General features: G+C 36.1%; 3 protein-coding genes across 4 annotated transcripts; 2 read left to right on the plus strand and 1 right to left on the minus strand.

The window, feature by feature from the left end:
• Positions 1–1,638: 1,638 nt before the first annotated feature.
• On the minus strand, positions 1,639–3,357 carry LOC113753430 (myb-related protein 306-like). Its single transcript, XM_027297575.1, has 3 exons — positions 2,902–3,357; positions 2,635–2,764; positions 1,639–2,524 (listed from the first exon to the last, which is right to left on the minus strand). Exons 1-3 carry the CDS (start codon positions 3,032–3,034, stop codon positions 1,813–1,815), a joined length of 975 nt encoding a protein of 324 aa, XP_027153376.1. The 5' UTR covers positions 3,035–3,357; the 3' UTR covers positions 1,639–1,812.
• Positions 3,358–12,933: 9,576 nt separating this feature from the next.
• On the plus strand, positions 12,934–17,668 carry LOC113751407. Of its 2 annotated transcripts, XM_027295417.1 has the most exons (5): positions 12,934–13,387; positions 13,479–14,803; positions 16,324–16,737; positions 16,876–17,102; positions 17,319–17,668. In XM_027295417.1, the coding sequence occupies exons 1-5, from the start codon at positions 13,269–13,271 to the stop codon at positions 17,571–17,573; spliced, it is 2,340 nt and encodes a 779-aa protein (XP_027151218.1). In that variant the 5' UTR covers positions 12,934–13,268; the 3' UTR covers positions 17,574–17,668. The 2 variants fall into 2 exon arrangements, with proteins under 2 accessions (XP_027151218.1, XP_027151219.1); XM_027295418.1 differs by lacking the exons at positions 16,876–17,102; positions 17,319–17,668 and having other exon boundaries at positions 16,324–16,377; positions 16,506–16,653.
• Positions 17,669–21,785: 4,117 nt separating this feature from the next.
• Positions 21,786–24,240, plus strand: LOC113754295 (60S ribosomal protein L34-like). Its single transcript, XM_027298675.1, has 4 exons — positions 21,786–21,948; positions 22,320–22,399; positions 23,749–23,858; positions 23,948–24,240. The coding sequence occupies exons 1-4, from the start codon at positions 21,870–21,872 to the stop codon at positions 24,039–24,041; spliced, it is 363 nt and encodes a 120-aa protein (XP_027154476.1). The 5' UTR covers positions 21,786–21,869; the 3' UTR covers positions 24,042–24,240.
• Positions 24,241–25,187: the final 947 nt, after the last annotated feature.

A 25,187-nucleotide genomic window follows, 5' to 3' on the forward strand; every position in this document is an offset into this window, starting at 1 on the left:
AATCAAACTATTATTCTTAAAAAATTGGATTCCCCAAATATGACTGAATAAATGGTACGATGGGAATACTAATTAAAAAAAATCATGTAACTTAAATCCAAATGGAATCAGTTACTTAACAACTAAGAAGGGGTTAAGTTAGTGATTAAATGTCTCTTAAATTGGTCAAGATGGTAGAGTTGGTGTCATGTCTTTCTGACCACTCTGAATTCAAATCTCTCCTAAAACATCTGTCTATCACACATGGTCTGCTTAATGCGTCTTATTCCTATGTGTGGTTGGCGAGTTTTCGTACGAAATTGAATTTATCTAGTATATACTCTCGAAGAGCGGCTGATTCTCTTATCAACAAAAAAAAAAAAAAAAATTTCCAATTAACTGTTGCCGTGAATTGACTCGGACCAATTGGCAAAGAGTGATGCTAAGTGTATGGTTTTACAGGTAGGATAACTTCCTATTGCGGCGCTTCAAGCCACTTCTTTTTTTTTTTTTTGCTTTTTTATGAGAATTCAAACACTTCACATGTAAGCATTTAAGGCTGAACTGTAGATGTCCAAGGAGATTGCTATCCACACATCCTCAAACAATAATCTGACAATTAATTAATTTTCTACAACCTGTCGAGCACTATTAAATCAAGAAAACAAGAGTCCATCCTTTTCAAATTAGTAGTACAGTACTTCTTTGAAACACTACAACTCCTTTTCAAATTAGTAGTACAGTACTTCTTTGAAACACTACAACTTGTGAGTTTTCTTTTTTTTTTTTGTTGGACGTGGGGATCAGATACGGATCAGCGGCCTAACAAGTTTCTGTTCAAACCCGTTTATCTTTTTAAGCTGTAAATAGATACGATACGAGGCATGGAATTAAGCAGAGTATATAGGCAGAAAGTATAAGAAAGACCATTTTGTCCTCAACTAATACATCAGATAAGACGCAAAAAGGGCATTCAGCCACTGCTTTTTCGTTGCTTATTTATTTCTCGCCTGGTTTTTTGAGTGTTAAGCTGAAACTGAAGCCCACAGCTCTCCATCCTCCATTTGTTTTGGCTTCAGTATTTACTATTAACCGCTCTCATATTATCAGTTGGGTTAAAAAAGAAGAAGATCTTGGTGCTTCTAGTTTTGTTTCATCAGCCTGTTCGTCTTCTTTAAATCAATACCAGTTTGTAACAGATGGTACTAAAAATAAAACATCTTCTACTAACTCCAGGTAACACTCACAATATTCTATGACCCCTTTATGTAGCGTTCAATCTGCCCTCCTAAATATATACAAACTTTGCCATTTCAGTAACCCTTTCAACATAAAGTAAGTGCCAATCTGCCTACGAATTCAACCTGCCGTAAAAGGCAAGTACCCTTTTTTTGTTTTGGCATGTCAAAGTATGTATACTAACAAAATAAAGTTTTCCTTCTGAGATAGGATCAATCATCGTTTCAAGAATTAATTGTTGCAGATGTCTATTCTGTCGAAGAGGGTGACATTCCATACATGATAAACCTAAATGGTTTATATCCTTTTGGTAAAATTTCCTTTCTAACGGTAAAAGGTAAAAAGTAAAAACTGTTAGCAGGTGCAATTTGTATAATCAAGAGCTAGAATTGTATTCACTTAGCATAATTAGCTTTTACACACGAGTTTCAAGGCACAGAAGATGATTCACTAATAAATCTCTTAAATCTGTAACGGGCGGGCAACACTAGGACTCAAAAAAAGCGTTCAAATGTCAATGCCTAAAATTAACAAGATAATGGTAAGAGTTAATTCTCAATATCTCACCAAGAATCAAAAGGAGAATTCTTACTACTAAAACAAATTTGCAGTTTCATCGAATGAGAAGTTAGTCAAATCATCTTTCCCGTCGAGCAGCCAATTCTCCAACAACATAGAGAATGGAACTTGTGCCCCACCTTGGTCCGGTTTGCTTTCCCCTTGGAAAATGCTGGCCTCAGGAGAGGTGGATTGAGAAAATTCAGAGGTTGAAGACTCGAAAGACTCAAATCCAAAAAGGGACTCAAATGCTTCGGATAAATCTATTCCGCTTTTGCTCTCGGCACTAGGAGTCCCATCGCTGGAGGTACAATCCGTGGCGGCATTGCAGAACGATTGCTGAGTGCTGGAAGATTTTGATTGCTCAGATTTACGAGGTGAAGGATTTTTGACCCAACCCTTGAGCAATCTTGCTATATTCTCTGTACTTGATGCGTAAGTAGACGATCCTTGGCCAGGTTCTGTGTAAGACAGATGACCATCGCAGGGCTTGGAATCAGGCGCAGGGATAGATCCCTCCAATGACAAGGCATCGTGCAAGGCTTGTTTGGCGGTTTTGATATCAGTTTGGAGCCTTCTTTCCCACTGGCCTTTAGAAATGGAGTGGGAAGATGACAACGCGTTTCTTGGGGAGCTGCTGTCTGAGCCCGTTTGAAGCTTTTTAAGCTTCTTCTTCAAATGGGTGTTCCAGAAGTTCTTGATATCGTTGTCCGTTCTCTCAGGCAGGTAAGCAGCTATCGCAGCCCACCTGTACCCAAACCAAAACACCAGTTTCATATATACATTGAACCCAAACGCTCAACGACGTTATCATTATCGTCAGTAAAAACGAGAAGGGCTAGAAATTTAGAAGCATACTTGTTCCCTAAAAGGGCTTGAAGCTGAATGATCATTTTCTCCTCCTGATCCGTGAAGTTACCCCTCTTGATCCCAGGCCTCAGATAGTTTGTCCATCTAAGCCTACAACTCTTGCTGCATCTACGTAAACCTGACGGGTCAAAATCATGTAGCAAACCAAACTCAGAAATCAGAATTCTGCATCCAAATATTTTAGAATTTGTAGTAAAAAAAAAGAAAGAAAGAAAGAATATGTGAGATTAATGTAAGCAGAAGAGATGAAGAAACCTGTGTTAGCAGGAACAGCCCTCCAGTTGCCAGGACCATGTTCTTGAACGTAAGTGACCAACATTATATCCTCCTCGGGAGTCCATGGACCTTTCTTAACTCCCACCTTATCACAGCAAGGAGGTCTACCCATCTCTCCCTCTCCCTCTCTCTATTCACCTTCCCTTTGTCTTGTAGTCTGTGATACCGTTTGATGATCTCTTCCTGAGATATCTATCCCTCGGTGCACCCTAAAACTTTGCTGGACTTGGGGCTGTGTTCTTCTCTATTTTGACAGCTATTTCTGCACCACTAGTCGTGATCCGTGCTTATTTTTCTCTTCTTGGGAAAAGCTGAGACAATTGTCCAACGCTAAGATTTATTGATCTGCAAAGCATATATAGAAAAAAAGGAAACCCCTCCGCCACCTCCTAACTATAAACGCTGACCTAAAAGAAGCAAAGGGTGTATTCAAAGAGTCAAAAGGTGACAGCAAGCAAGAGAAAGAGCATTTACTGCAATGGCCTATCTATCCATCCATCCATCTTAGCTAATGTGCTAAGGTCAGCAGCTGGGTGACTGTCTGTAGCTCCTCTTCTCTAATCTCTGCCTCACCAAAACCGCGTAGCATTCAATGTGCTGATTCATTATTTATGATCCATTACTGCAATTCACCTTGCTAATTATGGTTTCCATGCAATATTAACCAACTTCCTTAGTCACCTATTCGTATGAACTACGTACTACTGCTAATGAAAGTCGATTTCTAGCTAGTAATAGAATAGTTCTCCTACAAGTTTCAAAATCTTTTTTACGAGCAACTTTCTCAGATTTTTATCCCTTTTTTTGAGTAAAAAACATTAAATTGCTTTCATTAATAGGTGCAGAAAAGGTTGTACAAGAGAGTTATAACTAAAACTATACATTTAAAAAACTCTTTTACAATTTGTGCATCACGAATCATAATGATCAAATTGGTTGGTAAACTAGTAAAGTCGACGGTGATCGAGGATGATGATGATATCTATCCTAGTAAAAACAAGAAGATATGGTCATGATGGCGGTGGTGAAGATATATATATATATATATAGATATACACACACACACACATTATACTGATTCTATGATACACACACCCACAGATATGTATATATATTTAAGTTGATTCGAGATGTTGCTGGCTGGGCTTGGGATGAAATGATTGTATGCTAGGGTATTGTAATGTATGTACGTATGTTCAGGGTTCATCACGAAACATCCTGAACTTTGAGGAGGATTGATCAAAGACATAAAGATGTTTGGGTCAGATGGAGGAGGGGCGACTCGTCGCCAAGTCAACCACAACCAATCAGATGACAGAATACGTTTCTGTCTAAAATATTTCGTTTCATCATGCCCCATGCATGTGGGCCAATTGAATGAGAATTCCCGTGTGGCGACCAAGTCCTCTGTTCATGTTTCATTAATCCTGCGGCTCATGGAAAAGGACCGATTACCCTTTGAGAAGGGATAATTTTTCAGAAACCTCCCTTTCAAGGTTTCTAACAGTTTCACTCCGATGCTATAAAAATATCACTCATCTCTCCGGACAATTATGCGGGACTCAATACTTAGCTCGCTAATATTGAAACCATTATTATTTTATTTTTTCTTCTGAAATTATCCCCTCTGGAAAACATTAGCCTAGCTGCAATGATCCAACACGAGCAGATAGTCAATTATGAATAATAAGCGAATGATATCAATTGAAACTTTGGATACCAAACATGCTTTGGATGACTTTGCATCCCCGAAAGTTGGATCCAGGTAAATTCGATTTACTTTATAGGTATGAAGGTCCGTCCAATTCAAATGCTATTTAAGGTCTTGCCACTATACTGTTTTGTGATACAATTTTTTTTTTCTCTGGGTGTAGTTAAGATTTTGCCGGGAAAAGATGGCGGTATTTTTTTGTTACAATAAATGTCTTTTTTCTTAATATTAACGGGTCTGAACGTACGCATGTTATATGTGCAAAACCAAAACAATACAACAGAGTTATATTCAATTATTGAAGGATTATCTTGGAACCACTGCCTTCTTAATTGTGTAACACTACTTATTTTCAAGGAAAAAGAAGAACAATTCCATATTGATCTAGAAAGAAGAACACTTCCCTTGCATGATTTTGAATCATGACTAACTGCTTCAATTCCTAAAGTTCAAATACGTACTAGGTAACCACTGGGTCCGAAGGTTCAGTGGCCAAGGCTCTCGAAATCTTTTTTACCATTAAATTTAAAATTTGAATTTTATATATGACAACTGAGAGTGAAAAAATAATAATAATAAAAAAAATGTTGAACTACTAGGCTTGTGTATTAAAAAGCCTCTTTTTTTGGCCTCTCGGAAAATGAATTGACAAACCATGGAAATCTAGGTTCCTCCCTTCCGAAGGAAAACGCTTCTGTCTGACCTGTTCAACATTTTGTAATGAATTTATTGGGTTAATCAGGACCCAGGAGAGACTTCAGGCCCACATTCATGCAAACTCCAAAACTCCTTGAAATCTGAGGGGGATTAGCAGCCAGTAGCAGTAGTATCATCCTTCTTTTATTGCTTTTACATTTTTTTCTTGGTGTGCTGTTAACATCTTTGAGCAGCATAATGATGAGTAAGAATTCCATAGTTGTGATGCAGTACTCCATTGCCTTGACTTGCTGAGATATTCAGCCCCGCTAAACTCCACGCAATCCAATGCTCCGTCGCCTTCTCTTTGAAAGAAATACAAGTAGTATTTTACTACTAGACTCGTAGTATTTCATTTCATTTCATTTCCTTTCCTTTCTTGAACACATAAATAGGTTTATATGTCCCGCGTCACGTCAACCACCACCGAATGATTATGATGCTGCTACGCTTCTCCTGCACATGGCTCATGGCACCCGATAGAAATTGAAATTGGACTTCATCGAAAACTTTCCAAGTTGCGGCCTTCTGGCTGGCTAATCTATCTATGGGTGCGTTTGAATAGAAAATTATTTTAAAATATTATTTGATATAACATTGTAATATTTTCTATGATATAATATACATGAGATGAACCGGAAGGTTAAAAAAAATAAATTATAAGAAATGGTGAGAGGAGAGAAAACCCTCTTAGCATGTGTGCACATTAAATTGTGGTCCATGGAAGCCTATGATTAGGCATGGTGCCCCAAGGGGCTAATGGGACGAGGTGGGAGGGAATTTTTTCCCTCCATTTAGAAACGGGGCTAGGTATATCCCCCGCTTCGCCACCCGCTAAAATATATATAAATAAATATATATGTATATAATTATATATAATATTTAATTTAATTAGTTACAACTTATGATAATGATATTATTAGTTATATGTATTATATAATGTATATTAGTATATGTGATATAATTGATATTATCAATTATACTAATAATTATATATATCTACTAATAGAAATTTAATTAGTTATACTAAATTTACTAATACATTTATACTAAATTTCTAATTACACTTAATACAATAACACTTTTTTCTCAAAAAAAAAAAGCACAAGTACAATAATGAATTAATGATTGTATTTGTGCCAAAGTAAAAATTTGACTATTTTAGTTATATTTCATCATGTTGGATTGTATTCAAATAACTTTTGTTTGATTGTTTTTGTGAGTTACAATTGTGAAATTACAATGAATAATAACTTGGTGATGTGTTGATATTTTAGTACTTAATTATTTGTTAAAATTTAACTATAATAAAATTATATAACACATTTTTATTAACCCCGCGAGAGAAACGGAACGGGACGGGGAGGGGGGAATTAATAGGCAGCGGGGCGAGGGACGGAGAGGAGTCCTTTGCCCCAACCCGCCCAGTTGCCATCCTTACCCATGATGCGACTCATGACCTTTCAATGTTGCGCCGAATCATCGATCATATGCTCTGAAACTGAAACCTACCCTTCAATATGTGTTCTCTCTCAGAAGATATGTTGTTTACGGAAAATTTTTCTGGATAAGAAGGAAACCGAAACAGTTTCGTGCCACGATGTTCCACCAAAACCACATCTGGGATAGCTTTGAAAAAAAACGTATTGCACATCTTAAAGCAACAATTGTCCGAGATTTAACGAGTGGGCTAGAATATGCTTGAGCATTTTGTAAACTTTTGTCAAGTGTCTTGTCTGAGGCCGAGTCACGGGCTTCCTCTCATGATATCTAATTGGGCTAGTAAACTTGTGGGGAAGACAGAGAGCTACAAAAGAAGATGGTCCATTTGTGTGTTTGTATCTTACAGGAACTGGGCCGGCCGAAAGCAATAAATCCTTGAAACGCTCCCGGATCTCACCGCAAGTTCTAAATGATGAAAATGAGACACGCACCAGTACGACTAATACGCGTAAATTAATAAGAACCGCCAAGATGTGAAGAGGGATTAGTTTTTGTTGAGTTGAGTTTATTCCACGTCGATTTGTAAAAGAGTCAGAGTGCTTGATTAAAATGGATGGAATCTAGAAGCGTGAAAATAAGACCACTCGGGTGCCCTTAACTTGGACTTTGACCTTTGTATTGTCTTCAGAAAGTCCACAACGTGACTTGCAATAAATGAATGTTTGGAAATATGTGTGCACCAATTTTATTTGTCTCCATTTCAATTTTCTACGATGACTAGTTCATAAAGGAGGACATGCAATGAAAGCCTTCTGTATAGTAAACTAAACTGTTGCCGTCGAGGAGTTTGCTTACAAGGAGGTCGGCGTCGGCTTATTAGATACTCCCACCAGTACCAGTAATTCTGATTTCTCGTTTATTTTGTCAGTAGTAGTAGACCAGTAGCACAAGATTTGCCGTCTTTTTTTAGTCTCAACGCTGTCGGTTTTAACTTTTAACTTTCCCACCCCTTTAAGCTACCAATACTAGGCGGCAAGTTCTTCGTCAATTTATTATCGTTTTGTTTTTGTTCTTGACTTCGCGTGATGCGTGTCTGCTGCTGTAATCTTTTCTTCTTTTTGTTTTTTTTTTTGGGAAATAGTAGCGTAGCTTCTCCTTTAGTCTGCTGGTATTACCGTAACACGTCTTTAGCCGAAAAAAAGAACACGATATTATAGGAAACGCGCAAATGTGGGTCGACAATCACATATGATGTGGGAATTATCAGTTTCTGGGTTTTTTTTTCCCTCACATAAACTGCCTGCCTTGTGCCTACCAACTGATCATCTATCTTAGAGCTGGCAAAAAAGTCCAAAACTCAACAACCCGTTCAACACGTCCATTAATTTTAAAGGATGGGTTGGGTTAATTGGATTATGGATTTTGTTAGGTTGGGTAAGAACAACCCAACTTATTCATTGGCGCAAGTTGGGTTTTTTATTTGAGTACCCAATACCCAACTTATTTAAAAGTAATTCAAAATAATAAATACAAGATTCAATACACATATGCCTAACTATTTGCATTTATACATGTGTTAATAATTCATTGATTAATTTGTATTCAAAATTCTCATATATATTTTCAATCAATTTTTTAAATTTTTATTTAAAAGAAAAAAAACTTGAAATAAAAATTCATGCTTATTTTACTTTTATAATAATAGTTAAACTTGCTCAACTTCTATAATAATTTATTATGTCTTTTAAGACTATGTTGTTTTCCTCCCTTTTTTTTTTCTTTTTTTTTTAGTTGTTCTCAAGTTGCTACTTGCTTTTGTTTGTTAATATTTCGTGTACGTAAAATAGAGTTTTAAATTTATTCTAATTGCATTATTTTTAATATTTCGTGATTGCTTTTGTTTGTTAATATTTCGTGTACATATAATATTGTACAAATTTCTTTTTTAACATTTTAGCATTATATAATTTCGGATTCTTCAAATTTACAAACAAAAGCTTACTTTGTATCAGCCTAATTTTTCGCTAATTCAAAATAATGCGATCCCGATGTGGTAAAAATGTCAGAATAGTTCATGAATTCTCCTCTCATTTATTTCTTAAAAAGTTTGGGATTTTCCTTAATAAATTTTTGGGGAGTAATACCAGTACTTTTTACAAACATATAATATTTTCTACTTTATATCAAACCTGTGGTAATTCTAAAAGATTAATATGACCATAGCATCAAGTATAATCCTGTATGTTCTAATTAATCAGGTGATAAATTATCTAACTGTATCAAATCAATAAAAAAAAAATACATTCTAATATATATTACATGTATATAGATCATGATATTAACTTCGAATCAATATAGTTGATTTGCATGTTCTATTTTGTTTTGATTAATTATAGCAACTTGGGCATGGTTAGTCCAACGATTTCATTTTGTCTAAAGCAAATACCTCTAATCTTCAACTTCATGAGAAGCTCACAATCAGTAAGACAATTAATTTTCCTCTTAATTAGCGAGTCCAAGAACCAAAATGCAGTAATGTCTCCAGTCATTTAATGGAAGAAAGCAATTTGCATATTATCCTCGTAATGGAGTTCTGATGCATGGAACTTTCACAACAGTTTGCAAAATTTCTAGAGTCATGAATCATAAAATTTTTGAGAATATAAATACTAAAGTACAAACTTATTTCTATAATTTCAATATTAGTATACAACAAATTATATGTTTCTTTCTTACATTTTAAAGTATAATATAATCTATCATTCAATAATTTAAATACATAGAATATTACAATTTACAATAAAGCAATATGAATAGTAAAAGTGTTAATAAGTTGTGACAAAAATAAGTTTCAATCAATTAGCAGTATTAAAAAGTACAAAGTAAACATTTTTTTTAGCTAATCTATTTAAATGTACAATTTATTATCTAAAATTCACAATACAAGCAATATAAAATAGTATTCTATTTATGATGTGTTTTCAAGGACCTTAAGAAGTGAGTGTGTGTGTGAAAATACATTTATGTATGTGAAAATGTGTTTATATGTGTGAAAAAAATCTTTTTTGTATGTTAAAATGTATGTGAAAAAGTTTATGTATTAAAATGTATTAATTAATATATTGGGTCATGGGTTTGAGATAACTTAATATGATCCAACCCAAAATTAACCCAATCTAAAGTTGAACGGATTGAGTATAATCCATTTAAGTGAAAACGCAATATTAAAGTTAGACGGGTTGGCAGACATATTCTATCTAATCCACTTAAAGAAATTATTGGACCACACATTGCTAATAGGAAATGAAAACTGATGGAGCTATTTCCATCTTCTGTCTTCCCTTTGTATTGTATTTTTAATCAACTGATCGAGACTCAACTGAAGTTGTGCTCGTGCTTATGTCCCCGTAATTTGTGTGACAAGTCCAGAGGCACAATGTTACTAATCAACCCAATTTCTCATGCTACAGTACGACCGCTCTGGCCGCAACAGTTAATTTCCAAGTACTTTATACCTTGGACCAAACTCTCGTCGTTTTCCCATTTAGATCTTGGTTGAACTAAATATGGGATGATACTACTATTAGTCACTAACATGCAATCACAAAAAAAAAAAAATTTTTTTTAATTGCCAAAAAATTCACCCAAAATTCATAAGGAGATTTGCTAAATTTTTTTCTTTTCCTCTCGAAAGTTGAATCTCCATTTATTTTCTTGTAGTTGAAATGCTTGTAGCTGGGGTTCCTCCATGCTGATACAGATAGTGAGTTTGTTTGGACAAAGGAAATTTGGAAAAAAAAATTTGGCCTCACAAATCCCAATCACCTTTTTATCTTCCCAACCACCTTTTTATCTCACATACATCACATCACAAAAGTGCTACAGTAAATATCTCAAATAAATCATCCAAATAAACTCTTATCCAAACAAACTCACTTGTGTTTTTTCCTCGCTTTGTTTTGCTTGGGTGGGTAATAAATGGGAATAAAATTGGATAGGGATTGTTAGTTTTTGAGAATGATTTTGAGTTTGTGTTATTATTTAGTTATTAAACGATTGTGGGAACTGTAATTCAAACGGACTCTTAAAATTTTGCAAATGTGATTTGCGTGGTGGCCGGTTATTTTCAATTATTTGGATTTTGGTTGTTGAAGTTAGTGGAGTCACTTAAATTTGAATGCCCCAAAAGGAATAAGGGTTACTTAATAATATATTTGAATTAAAATAAACATAAAATTGTAGAAAAAAGAGAATGGAATTTTGGAGGCTTCTGATAGATTAAAAAAAAAAAAAAAAACTCTCCCTCCAATAAGTACTACTAGAGGTGGCAAAATGGGCGGGATGGGTGGGATTTGCTTGGGTTTAAGATGGAACCGAGTCATATGGGTTTGGGTCCAACCTTACCCATATATGTTTTGGGACTAACTTGGGCGAGATCACTTTGGGATCGGTTTAGATTGATCCCACCCAATACCCAAATCTATTTTCTACATATTTGTTTCCTTTAATTTATTTTTTATTTTTTTATATAATTTTAATATTTTTTATTTATTAAATTTCTTTTAGTTTTATTAAATAAACATACAAGTGCTTTATACTCAGGATTATCACAAAAAATTGGATTAACAAATAAAGAAAAAGATAGATACACAATCATGACTATAAAAATTGTTAAAGATAATTTTTGAATCTAAGACTCCGTTTGGATTGGCTATTTTTTCAAAAAATAAGTTTTTCAAATATAATGTTACAGTAATATACAATAACTCAAAAAACATCCCATCCATATTAGTATATCAAATATTTCAAAAAAATTTTATAGTAAAAATTTTTCATATACACTACTATAATAAAATATTTCAAAAATACCCCCCAAAAATAGTTAATCCAAACGGAGCCCTTGCTATTTGAGCCCAATGGGTACCCAAGCATTTTCCAAAATTTCCCATCAAATAATGGGTACAATTGGGATTTGTCCCATTTTAAACCCAATATCAAATTTCAATACCCATCCGCCCAAAGTCTCAATGGGCATGGGTAACCCATTGGGGTTTGGGACAAATTGCCATCTCTAAGTATTACTATATTATATAGATATGGACACTAATGAGGTTAAGTAAAGTGAATGCCTAAAACTGCAGAGAGTTTCTTCTTTTCGTTTTGGGCACGCGATTTTGTTTTCCAAGACTAAAAACTTGCTTCGACACTCCTATTTGACCCATTTTATTCACGAAAATTATCCCAGTCTTAACTAATTACACACCGTATGTAGATAATACGTACAAACTCAAATTTACATCTTCCGGATTCTTTTGTTCAAAACTCAAAAACACACAGATTTGGGATTTCGGAACGAAGTCAAGGGTGGTTGGGCAAATCAAGTGGTCTACTATTTGTATTGCATTTGCTGACAGGAGAGATATCTGAACTTTGTCTTGTTCTCAGGAATTTTAAAAAAAAGGAATGCACAAAAATTAAACGCGAGCTCCAACCTTTTTTTTTTTAAAAAAAAAAAACGAATTGAACGTTCACATTTTTGATACTGTGGATGTGGCTTTTTTTTTTTTTAAAAAAAAAATGGAAAGTCAACTAAGTGATAACTGGAAAAGGAATGTGGAAGTGACTGGTCCATCTGCCGGTACTATAATCTTGGAAAAGGACGTAGTGGTAAGTGCAATAATCAATGCAATGAAACCAGGCAAGCGGTCCAGCCCTTGGTGCCCACCACAAATCTCAAAAACCAATTATGTCAGATTGACGTAAAATATCAACATTTTAATTTACCAATCGCCCCCCCCCCCCCGCCTCCCCGGGGTCCTGCCCCTCCGGAAGAAAGTGTAAAGGCGTAAACTTTCTAATGGACCCACCTTTTTCATTTTTCTCATCTTTCTCAGATTTATCATTGCCCCCGCTCCCCGATAGCTATTAACTACAGAGAATAGAACAGAATCTTCTATTCCCTTCAATTCTCCTGGTGAGACTGAGAGCATCATAAATAAATGATATCCCCTGCTGCTAATATCATCCGTTCATAATTGTAGCAGTTTCTCTGGTGAAGGTGTCACACGACTCACTAACAAAGCAACCAAACCTCCCTCCCTCGGCGGGTGTTCTTTTTTTTTTTATTATTTATTTATCTTTTCGCCTAGGCCTGGTCGCTGATGGGTAACTTTCTTCCCCCCTGAATATTTGCTTTCAAATCTCACCAGCCCTGAAACTTCTCCAATTAGGTCGGATTTCAATGTCTCCTGACTCAGATTTTGATGGGAATGGTTGAAGTTTTTTGGGGATACGGGGTTTCTGGTTCTTGTTTATAGGTATCAAGTCCGTGTCCGCTCTTGAATTATTCAAAGGAGCCATGAGTTCCATGAACTACTCCTGCTCTGTTTCCCCCGGTTTCTTTGCTTCCAACTGAATTTACTGATTGATTTAAAGCCCATGGTGACTGGCCTGGCGTTTACATCCTTTAATCGCGGTCCTCTTTCGAACAGTGATCATGGGTGCTTTCACCCAATTCCTGTACAAAAAACTCGTTCTCCTAGTGGGATCCTCTCTATTCTCTGTGTCCAGACTTCTGCTTCCTCTGTTCAGCTTCATCAGCCCTTTTCTCTTCAGGTATTGGAATACTAGATCTTTAGTCCCCTTGCTTGTTTATCGCATAGTTTTTTCATCGATTAACGTGATTTCGTATTGGATACCATTACAGGTTGCATGGCAATGGCAGCCCTTTGAGGCAAAAATTTGAGATGAATTCAGCCGAGATTATCGACCAGAAGGATTTCAAACATGTGCCGTCAGAGCCTACATTAGAGCCCCAAACAGACCCGGAGCCGGAGTTGAACGATGTTGGATTTAAGGAGCTAGAGACTGGATCACATTTCGAGCCGGAGAAGAAAGCAAAAACGGACGAGGTTGGGTTCACGGAATCCGAGGCTGATTGTGAGGGAGAAAATTTTGACACCTCTTTCACTTTCAGATTCCCTACTTTTGAAGAATACATCAGTAACAGTAAGAAAGAAAGCGCTGAACTTTTCAACTCTGACCAGGTCTCATCTACGAGTTCTAGTAAGTCCGATTTTTTCATGTCCTCCGAGAGCTTTAACGTCGAAGAAATTGATGCTGCTTCACATAAGCATTTCACCGTGGAAGCTGCAGAAACTTTTGAAGTGCAATCAAAGAAGAAGCCAGTTGACGATGGTCCGCGTGATGAAGAAAAATCTGAGGAAAATGAGGCCACCAGTTGTATACCACAGGAGACCGGCGATTATGATTTTCGCAATGAGATTCGTTTTGATTACACTGAGAGAGACTGCGTGATCGTAAGTGATGGCCATTCAGAGTCGATCAATTCTGAGCCCGATCAAGTTTCAGTCACGAGTGACTCGTACAACGATGGCTTTCTGTCCGACGAAGATTTTGGACAAGAATACAGCAGTGTTGTTGATCTCGAAGCCTCGATGGATGTCAATGGCGAGAAAGTCAAAACCACACGCGGTGAAACGGCAGACTTTGGGGACAAAGATGGGGAATCCGACGATTTTGGTGAAGAAGATAGTGACATATTGGGCGAACTTTCGAAGCTAGAGGGAGAATTACTTGAACAGGATCTGGAACGTAATCCAGATGCAGTGGCGTCGCGATTTTTATCCGAGGATGATTTTCGTGAAGATTCAATGGGGGCCGAGGCCGACCAAGATGATAAGCCATTGAATGGTTCTTATGACTCTGAAAAGGCGACGTCCAAGGATACGTGTGACTTTGAGGATCCAAACAAGTTGGAGACATTGTGGGAACATCAAGATTTGATTGAGCAGTTGAAGATGGAGCTTAGAAAGGTCAGGGCGACTGGTCTGCCCACTATTCTAGAGGATTCTGAGTTTCCCAAAATTACGGAAGACTTGAAGCCCTGGAAAATTGACGAGAAGTTCCAGCGTGAAGATTGCATGGGCGAGCTCCACAAGTTCTACAAGAGTTACAGGGAGAGGATGCGGAAATTTGATATCTTCAATTACCAGAAGATGTATGCAATAGGTCAGTCAAATTCTGCGACATCTTTTCTTCTATTTTAGAGCTTTTTTTTTTTTTTTTTATAAAAAAAAAACCCTAAGGAGTTTCTTAGATTACTGGATTTTATAACAATTCATCATGGCCATAATTGCATTTTTATTCCTCTTGCTTTTCGTAGGTCCTTTGTGATTATTGCCCAACAGCCAATTAGCATCATAAGTCACAGCTGGTGTTATATAGAGTGCCAATTAGTGCTAATTCATTTTCATGAATAACGTTACCCACCGGCTATCTTTCTCATAATTCCGACCATGACCCACAAAATCAGGTTAGTTGGGGTTTTTTTTTTTTTTTTAGAAAAAAAAAACCCTATTCTCTTTTAGAGTTTCTTAGATTACTGGATTTTATAACAATTCATCATGGCCATAATTGCATTTTTATTCCTCTTGCTTTTCGTAGGTCCTTTGTGATTATTGCCCAACAGCCAATTAGCATCATAAGTCACAGCTGGTGTTATATAGAGTGCCAATTAGTGCTAATTCATTTTCATGAATAACGTTACCCACCGGCTATCTTTCTCATAATTCCGACCATGACCCACAAAATCAGGTTAGTTGGGGTCCCTATAAACGCAAAACTGATGGGTCTTGCTCAGTTGCAAAGCATATTAGTGAGATGACAGAACCAGCTTTTCTTTTTAGGTGTAAAAAGGCTTAACTTGTAGAAGAAACGTATACTGACTACTAGTTCAATTGACAATCCGTGCCTTGTGAAGTAAAGTGATTTCCTTTTGCCATAGGCGTAGTCTGAAACCTCCTTTTGCCAAGGAATTCCCATGTTTTCAAGTCACCTCATAAGATGGTGACGGCCTCTTTTCTGGTTGGGCTGCGGATGTTTGGTTCAAGAAGCAATAGACAATTGAATTGAGTAATGCATGGAGAGCTAACCCATTTTTGTCCCTCACTTTTTAAGTTAGAAACTGGTATTTGCCTTTTGAATTGAAATTTTAGGCATCCCATTTTGACGATGTATTCATTCGACTGAGTGAGAAGCATGCATGCAGACGCAGTTACTATAATTTACTCTGTTATTTTTTAAAAAGAAACTGATTTGTTCCAACCACACATTTGTTTTCTAGCTCTTTAAGTAATCGACCACCACTGAAGTGGCTCAACGCAATACCCAAGTTGTCATCGTCCCTTGAACCAAACCAAACCATATCATTTGCCTTCGTCTAAGCCTTTCCTCCCTCGACAATAGGACCCTGAATCTAAAGTCTTATTACTTTTTAGCAGCAAGAGACATATCATGTTCCCATTTTCCTAGTCATTCGGTGGTGAGGGTTGTTGTCCAAATAAAAAGTAAGTAAAGCATTGAAAATCCATGTAGTAATTAATATTCATAAATAATTTTTAGCTAATGAAATCTTAGAACTAAAATAATACTGAAGAGCAGAGCATCTATGATTTTGTTCTTTTCCCCTTTCTACACATTACCCCAAAAAAAAAAAACCAACTAACTAATACAGTGGATTGGATTTACAGGTTTTCTCCAGCTGAAAGATCCGCTTGAACCAATCTCAAGTCCGAAAACTTCAGGTCCAATACTCAAATCCCTTCTTTCACAAAATTTTTGGCAACTCAAACATAAAAGCAGTGAGAATGAGCCAATGATAAAGTTTGTGAAGGAATTGCAGAGTGATCTGGAAGTGGTCTATGTTGGACAGATGTGCCTTTCGTGGGAATTCCTACATTGGCAATATGGGAAGGCCTTAGATCTCTGGGATTCTGATCCACGTGGGATTCATCGGTATAATGAAGTTGCCGGAGAATTTCAGCAGTTTCAAGTGCTCTTGCAAAGATTCGTAGAAGACGAGCATTTCCAGGGGCCAAGAGTTCAATGTTATGTCAAACGTCGGTGCTTACTTCGAAACCTTCTTCAAGTTCCGGTAATCAGAGGTATCTATAGAATCGCTATAGCTGATTGCAATGGCCAGTGAACTCTGTTGTATTTGTTTCATTGTTACTTGTCGTTTCGAGAAAATTTGGGTAATCGCATCACACTCAACATGCATGTCATGTATTCTGATACTGCAGAAGACAACTTAAGGAAGGGAAGACGAGGAGAGAGAGCCGAATATGTCATCACGAGTGACATGATGGTAGAAATCATCGAGGAATCAATAAGAATTTTTTGGCGATTTGTTCGAGCTGATAAACATTGCAACAGCGCAATGTCTAAAGGTCATAAAGGAGCACCTCCAGCGCTTCAAAATCCTGGCGACTTGGAGCTTCTGATGGAGATCAAGAACATCCTTCAAAAGGTTCTTTCTGCCTTTAATAATAAGTATTCATTCTTAACTATACTTCAATTGCATGAGTGCAGCTTCATGGATTGAAATCGTAATTTCTGGAGAAGATGGTTTGGATTCTGAATTGAGTATTAGTGGCTTAGCGGATGTTTTCATGAATTGATCCATGAGGTTGCGATAGTAAAGTGGTTCTTCTTTTTTTTTTTTGGCCCCCCCTTGGGGATGCAGAAGGAGAGGAAGCTTAAAGACGTGGTGAGAGGTGGAAATTGCATTTTGAGGAGACTTCGCAAGAGCAGAGAAGATGAATCAGATCATGTTCTTTACTTTTTCTCTCAAGTAGATTTGAAGTTAGTAGCTAGAGTCCTAAATATGTCAAGACTAACAACTGAGCAACTAGTATGGTGTCACAGTAAATTAAGCAGGATTAGTATTGAGAGTAGGAAAATACAGGTAGAACCCTCATTTCTGCTGTTCCCTTGCTGATAATAATTGCTGCTTTATTATGTTTGATGTAGAGGAGAGACACTCTCAGAAAATTTACGTGGGGCTTTATAACCACACATGGGTTGCACAGATGGCCAACTCTACTGGTGGATGCAAATTACGCAACAAATTCGCAAAATAACACCCCCCCCCCTTTCAGCTAAAAAAAAAAAAAAGAGTGTCAAGAACTGATACTCGAACAATTTCAGAAAAAAATTCCAGCTTTGAAAGTACGGATAGACTATTAATTTGTACAATTTGAAACTATCGACTCAATATCGGTTAATTTCGTGTAAGTTGCCATTTATCTTCCTTAACTTTGATGATACCGTGGAGTGTTATAGATGTGATTTGAACGCTTCTTTACAGAACGACGAGCACACAATGAGTACTCCTTCAGCAATTTCATACATGATTCTTAAAACAGGTAGGTGTTCATATAGTTCTAACAAACCTTATGTCAAGAAGGTAGTATTTCGATATCGAAAGTGTGCAATTTTCAGAAATCAATACGTGTGGTTTTGCTCGAAACTTACTCAATAGGAGGTACCAAGTATCATTTCATTGTCATTGTCATGGTTAGCAGGCAGGCTAACACATTGTTAGTATTGGCAAGCCTGGAATCATTACTATTTTGACTCGGGTTTAAAGTTTTCTGGCAAGTTCCTTCAGAAAAAGTTTTCTGGCAAGTTGTGAAAGTTGATTTCTCAAGTCAACCTAGTACCGCTGATTCTTCTTCATTCACATCCAACCAATGCCCATGGGATTCTTCCTTGCGGGGTTATGCTGCAGACCTAGTCAACGACACAATTACATCGGCAAAGCTTCATGCACAGAATATCTTCCTCATCTAGAAGCTTGCGCGAGAAAATGTGTCAATCAGGAGGGGACTCGAACGGTAGGCAAAATTGTAGAAAACCGTTTTCGTTTCCAAACTCACCAACCCAGCCCCCAGTGGCGGGGGGACACACCACGCCAACCTCACCCCTTCTTTTTCTTCCCCGATCATGGCCTTGTTTGTATCGTGATTTTTCACTAACGAAATTTTTTTTTATTTTTTTCATGAACATATATATATATTTTTTATCTTACACACATCATATCGCTACAGTACATTATTTCATAAAAAATCCTAAAAATAGCAATTCAAACAGGGAGGGTCTTCTGATCGGGCGAATCTATGATTTGAACACACTTCAATATGTTTAATTCAATTGAATGCTAGTTCTTCTTCTTTTTTTTTTTTTTTTTTTTAATGTATACAGCTTTTTGATCAACCTCACACATTGACATAGTGTTAAAATTGATGCTTTTATTTTTTTGGGTCAAATCTTAGCCCGTAAGCTTCCTAGACCCTTGCAATCTGAAACCGTCCCGATCCTCATTCATGTCAATCACACTTATCTTGAAGGTAATTCTCTCTTGTCAATTATCTTTTTAAGAATCTGATTCAGTCTAATTCAAAAAAAAAAAAAAGAATCTGATTCAGTCAAAGGCAATTATCTACCGTTTCTGTTAAAAAAAAAAAAAACAAAAGAAAAAAAGTCAAAGCGAATTGACCCAGACGATAAATAAGGCCCAAAAAGGCAATTGACCCAGCAGCCGGCTCCATGAAATGGATGCCCTTCTGCATACAAATGGCTGGGCAAAAAGTTTCTTGGGTCTTTGCATGCGTAGCAACCCGTAGATAAAGGATCGTTTACTATCTATCCACCAAAAAGAACGCATCGCTCTCAAAAGTGGAGGGTCCATGCGTTGATGGGGTTTGCACAAATTATACCACACAACTGTTGAATTCGAATTATGTAAATTCAAAAAAGAACAAAACAAAAATACTTAATTTTTTTTATATACTTCAGGTATGAATGCTTGACTTTAATTCAAATTTGAATTGAAAATTGAAAATTTACATATTTGTAGTACATTCAACTATCATGGTGCATAAATCATCATCAGTGCATACAAAATTTAATCATGTCAAAAAGAATTTTATATGATTTTAAGTGCTTTTGTGTCAACAAATCATTCGAATCCACATGCTAGTTAGCTACATTGTGCATAATATTTATATAAGGCAATGTTGTAAAATTCGACATCATAAATGTTACCTGAAACTCCATCCCCGATCCCCACCTCCCTCCAAATATATATATATAAATTTTTTTTTTGAACAACACAAATATTGAGACCGTACCCTTCTTTAGCTAGACATCTTTAGGACGACTAAAAGCCGGGAAGAAAAACCAATAATGTTAACAAATTTGGTTTAATTCATTTTTTCCCAATAAAATCAAGAGTCGAAAATTCAACCTAGCTTGCTCGGTCTTAACACCGTTACCGACTAAATCGAGATGTCTACCTGGAAATTTGGGTTGGCTAGCAAATGCTAGTTCTTTGTATTTCCTTTTGATCTCTTCAATCCAGGCAATTGGAAACACAAATTTCGTGACATTTGTTAGTGGCAGAAAGAGTTGGGAGGGAGGAAAGAGGAATTCTCTTTAGAAATTGACCACGTAATATGTCCGTGACATATTCTTGCTAAAATTCGACTAGAACGACGAGTAGGGATCAAAACTGATAATTGTTTATTTGTTAGAGACTAACATCGCTTATTTTGACTATGAAGGACAAAATTTTCACATTAGACAATTGGTATAATTTCTCCTTATTAAAAACAATTTTACAATTTAAATAGGTTTAAACGAATGTGACTCTAATCTAAACTGTCAACTGTGAAATTCAAATATATTGTTTTCAAAATTTAAGAGCCAATTTGGATTGTACTTTTTGGAGAGTTTTTAGAGAAAAATTACTATAGCACTTTATTTTTTTTGTAATATGTGATGTATCATGTATGTGAGGAAAATTGGTAATTGAAAATGTAAAAAAAAAGAACAGTGGTTTATTAGAAAAAATTTATTTGCTTGTATTATTAACACATTTTTCAATCATCTTTTTATTTCACATGCATCACATCAAAAAAGTGCTATAATATTTTTTATAAAAAATAATCTCAAATATTCTATTATCTAAACACACTCAATATTCTTACGAAAACCTAAAAAATTTTTATACAAAGAAATGCAAGATCAATTGCACATGACCCAAATTGAGGAACCAAAAACCTCCCTCGGTAATTGCAAGTGCAACCGCAACTGCAAGGCCTCCAATCCTGGAGTTGGGTTTGGGTTCATTTAAAATACTCAGAATAGAAGGTCTAAATTGTTGAATATATGAGTTTATAGGGGCGTAAAGTGAATTAGCCCCGAATTAGTGAGTCATTGAGAGCGTGGCTTCCGTACAGCCGTTGGATGTAGGGTTTTGCTGTGGGAGAAAGTCCATATAAATACCATATCTTGCATTTCCTCAATTTCTTTTTATTTCACATGCATCACATCAAAAAAGTGCTATAATATTTTTTATAAAAAATAATCTCAAATATTCTATTATCTAAACACACTCAATATTCTTACGAAAACCTAAAAAATTTTTATACAAAGAAATGCAAGATCAATTGCACATGACCCAAATTGAGGAACCAAAAACCTCCCTCGGTAATTGCAAGTGCAACCGCAACTGCAAGGCCTCCAATCCTGGAGTTGGGTTTGGGTTCATTTAAAATACTCAGAATAGAAGGTCTAAATTGTTGAATATATGAGTTTATAGGGGCGTAAAGTGAATTAGCCCCGAATTAGTGAGTCATTGAGAGCGTGGCTTCCGTACAGCCGTTGGATGTAGGGTTTTGCTGTGGGAGAAAGTCCATATAAATACCATATCTTGCATTTCCTCAATTTCTTTTTATTTCACATGCATCACATCAAAAAAGTGCTATAATATTTTTTATAAAAAATAATCTCAAATATTCTATTATCTAAACACACTCAATATTCTTACGAAAACCTAAAAAATTTTTATACAAAGAAATGCAAGATCAATTGCACATGACCCAAATTGAGGAACCAAAAACCTCCCTCGGTAATTGCAAGTGCAACCGCAACTGCAAGGCCTCCAATCCTGGAGTTGGGTTTGGGTTCATTTAAAATACTCAGAATAGAAGGTCTAAATTGTTGAATATATGAGTTTATAGGGGCGTAAAGTGAATTAGCCCCGAATTAGTGAGTCATTGAGAGCGTGGCTTCCGTACAGCCGTTGGATGTAGGGTTTTGCTGTGGGAGAAAGTCCATATAAATACCATATCTTGCATTTCCTCAATTTCTTTTCGTTTTCTCATTCATTGTTCTACTTACACTCCGAGAGAGGAAGACAGAGAGAGGTGGAGCTGGTGGATTGAAGGAGATGGCGCAGAGGCTTACGTATCGAAAACGGCATAGTTATGCCACTAAATCCAACCAACACAGGGTCGTCAAAACCCCTGGTATTGGTTCTCTCATGTCTCTTCCTGTTCCAAAACCCTAGCTTCAATTCTTAATAGCATTTCGTTCGTTTTTTTTGGGTTATCGGTTGTCTTTATTTTTAATTTAATTTTGGTATGTTAGCCGTTAACCTACTGATTTAGGTATAGAATTGGTGATACTGATAGAGTGATACGCTTGGTTTTGCCTGGGTCCCTACTGATTTGGAGTACTAGATTGGGGACTGTCTTTAGCTTTTGACGTAGATTGGGGTTATTTAGATCCGAAGTTATTTGTTTTTGTTGACTGCAATATGTGGCAACTTATAATTTCTTGATTTTGTTAATAATGGAGTGTGTCAGCTAATGTGAGTTGTATATGAATGGGAATTTAGGGGGGAGGCTTGTGTATCAGAGCACCAAGAAGAGAGCCAGTGGTCCTAAATGTCCAGTTACTGGGAAAAGAATCCAAGGGGTACGCCATTCTCTTCCCTTCTTCCTTTGATTTCCATGTTTTTCTGTTTGCGCGGGTTAAAACGTGGTCGGTCACAGTTATGCTTCTGGTCCCATAATGTGCCTTTGCACACCTCTTATCTTTTGTGGTCGTGTTTGAATTATAAACCTGATTCTGTTAGTTGGGCTGGGGGTTTGACATTGACCGTCTGGCTAAGAAGTGTTGGAAATAATCTCATGTTATGAGAGATGATTATTTCAAGCTAGTGAAAGGTTTATTGCACAGATATCTTTTTTTTTTTTGAAGGGGGTTGCGGATTTGTGAATCAGTATGGTTAACCTGAATGGTACTAAATTATGATTGGGCCTTATGTTTCTCCAGCTCTTAATATATTTGTTTTGTGAACCTTTAATTGGTTGAGCCACAGTTGTGATAGAGTTACTTTGCATAAAAAAAAAATTAAAATCACTCCTTAAGTTGCAGAAAGATTATTTACCACAAATCACTCTTAAGGCAGATCAATACGAGCCTTGTAGTTAAAAACATCCTCAAGAAGTTGAAGATAATTATAGCTAGTGTGCTACTTGTAAACCTCGTTTGGTTTGGACAAAACCAAGACATGTATAAATCTCAATACAAGACTAAGTCCTTCATAAATTTAAATAGCCTGTGCTGAAATGGTAATTTCCAGATGCAAATTTGAGTTATATCCATTTATTACTTCTGCATTATATTTGTCAAGACCTATTGCTGAAAATATATTTGTTGTCTTTATTGACATATCTAATTTCTAGGTTCAGTTTTTGATGTGTTGGGTATTGTTCTAATGTATTTTAAAGTGGTATTTACTGTTGTTAGACATTGTACTGATTGGGTTATTTAAATCATTTTTACTTTCACATGCGTGCATTTAGGAAGAGTGATAAAAGCTTAAAATGAATCTGGTATCATGCATGCTGTATCAGTTTGATCTTAAGTTGTTGAGTTTAACGATTTTTCGAAGTGTATAAAATGTATGAGATTTCGTGTGAAAAATTGGATATTATTCAGCTTATTATCCTACAACTGAAGATTCAATAAGACATGGAATCTAGCTTTCATTTTATCTGAACAATCCGTGAAGAACTACTGCAATTGACATTCTAAGACTCTCCATGGTATGATGCAAATCCAGTTATATTTGATTACTCTGTATTAGATAGCTTTTGACATTCATTGTTTGTGTGTTTCATGTTACCGCGTTGCTCCTGGTGGTAGTGTAATCATGCAAAGAATCTAGGGCATTTTTCATGTTTCTCTTGTGAAACAATGTCATTGATAATGTCAGACTGCGGTTGGTTAATTGTATCTATTTCGCTGTACTCTTGTAGATTCCTCACTTAAGACCTGCTGAATACAAGAGGTCCAGATTGTCCAGGAACCGTAGGACAGTTAATCGTGCTTATGGTGGTGTATTGTCTGGAAGTGCTGTCAGGGAGAGGTCTGTTATGGACATGTTATTATATACTCCTATTTCTTCAGAATGGTTGTACAAGTAACTAATCTGATTCACCCCTCTTCTCCTTGTAGGATTATCCGTGCTTTCTTGGTTGAAGAGCAAAAGATTGTGAAAAAGGTTCTGAAAATTCAAAAGGCAAAAGAAAAGCTAGCTTCGAAGAGTTGAAATGGAACAACTATTTAGCCGCAGTTGTTTTGTTTAAGAAAAATTTATGATATGTTTCAAAGTTTTATCTTTTGTGATGACGATGAAGAAATGTTCAATGATCGGTAATGGAATAGTTTGAACAAATGCTTCTTCAACTTTTGTTTCATGCTTCCGAAGTACAATTTATTCAAGAATCTTGTGGTGTCTATTTGTCTGATGTCTCCGAAGTTTGTTTTGCGAAAACTAAGTCTGGCTAGAAGATGCTTGAGTACTCGGGGAACCATTCTGGTGATCACAAATTATTCCGACTCCTGGGAACACACTCAATTTTGGGCTCCCGCTTGTCCGAACGTATGTAAATAGAACAATCGACATAATCCCATCTAGTATTCTTTCTGATCCGCCATTTCAATTAAATACATTTCACGTGATTTAGCTGCTAAATAAGGCTCAAATGTAAGACTGTCAATGAGGCTGGGCCAACTTGAGTTTGGCTCGTTTGATTCGAGAAAAAGTTTGATGAGCCGATATTTCAGTAAGTCAGTGGGCCAACTTGAGTTTGGCTCGTTTGGTCCAACTTGAGTTTGGCTCGTTTGGTCCGAGAATGAGTTTGATGAGCCGATATTTCAGTAAGTCAGTCTGAGTTTGGACTTAAAAAATTAGTTCGAATTAAATATGAGTTGAGTTTGGACGTCATTAGATTCAAATTTGATATAGGCCCGATCCTTTAATTACTTATACATAATGATATATGTATATATAATATTTATATTTTGATATTATATATAATTATATATTCAAATATATTATTACTAAATACTAAATATATATAAATTACAAAACATAAAAACACGTCTGAAAACTCCTCTACTAACTTTCTTGAGTCAATATTGGTAATGCTTAACTGAAACTCTTAACTTTTCTGATTGGTTGAGTAAATTTTTATGTTGGTATAATATTGGTTGATTTCTTTTTGCTCCAAAAATACAAATCATCAAGCATGTTTGGATTTTAATTACAAGGTTATGAAGAAATTCCAACCTTTGAAGATGTATTGACTTATGATCACATGTTTTATTACTATTTTTTCATGTATTTTGAACAAACTAGATATAAATATTGTTGAAAATTTTTTGATTTATGTACTTTTTAAGAACTATTACT

This window comes from Coffea eugenioides, chromosome 11 (genome assembly GCF_003713205.1).
Source record: "Coffea eugenioides isolate CCC68of chromosome 11, Ceug_1.0, whole genome shotgun sequence".
Classification (NCBI taxonomy): Eukaryota; Viridiplantae; Streptophyta; class Magnoliopsida; order Gentianales; family Rubiaceae; genus Coffea; species Coffea eugenioides.

What these genes read in the sequence shown, in the direction of transcription:
- LOC113753430 (XM_027297575.1), bottom strand. Translation starts at nt 3,034, where the DNA reads ATGGGTAGACCTCCTTGCTGTGATAAGGTGGGAGTTAAGAAAGGTCCA. An exon ending in GGCTGTTCCTGCTAACACAG is followed by an intron (nt 2,765 to 2,901) that starts GTTTCTTCATCT and finishes TTGACCCGTCAG; the next exon opens with GTTTACGTAGATGCAGCAAG. An exon ending in CAAGCCCTTTTAGGGAACAA is followed by an intron (nt 2,525 to 2,634) that starts GTATGCTTCTAA and finishes GTTTGGGTACAG; the next exon opens with GTGGGCTGCGATAGCTGCTT.
- LOC113751407 (XM_027295417.1), top strand. Translation starts at nt 13,269, where the DNA reads ATGGGTGCTTTCACCCAATTCCTGTACAAAAAACTCGTTCTCCTAGTG. An exon ending in ATCAGCCCTTTTCTCTTCAG is followed by an intron (nt 13,388 to 13,478) that starts GTATTGGAATAC and finishes ATACCATTACAG; the next exon opens with GTTGCATGGCAATGGCAGCC. An exon ending in TCAAGAACATCCTTCAAAAG is followed by an intron (nt 17,103 to 17,318) that starts GTTCTTTCTGCC and finishes TTGGGGATGCAG; the next exon opens with AAGGAGAGGAAGCTTAAAGA.
- LOC113754295 (XM_027298675.1), top strand. Translation starts at nt 21,870, where the DNA reads ATGGCGCAGAGGCTTACGTATCGAAAACGGCATAGTTATGCCACTAAA. An exon ending in CTGGGAAAAGAATCCAAGGG is followed by an intron (nt 22,400 to 23,748) that starts GTACGCCATTCT and finishes GTACTCTTGTAG; the next exon opens with ATTCCTCACTTAAGACCTGC. An exon ending in GGAAGTGCTGTCAGGGAGAG is followed by an intron (nt 23,859 to 23,947) that starts GTCTGTTATGGA and finishes TTCTCCTTGTAG; the next exon opens with GATTATCCGTGCTTTCTTGG.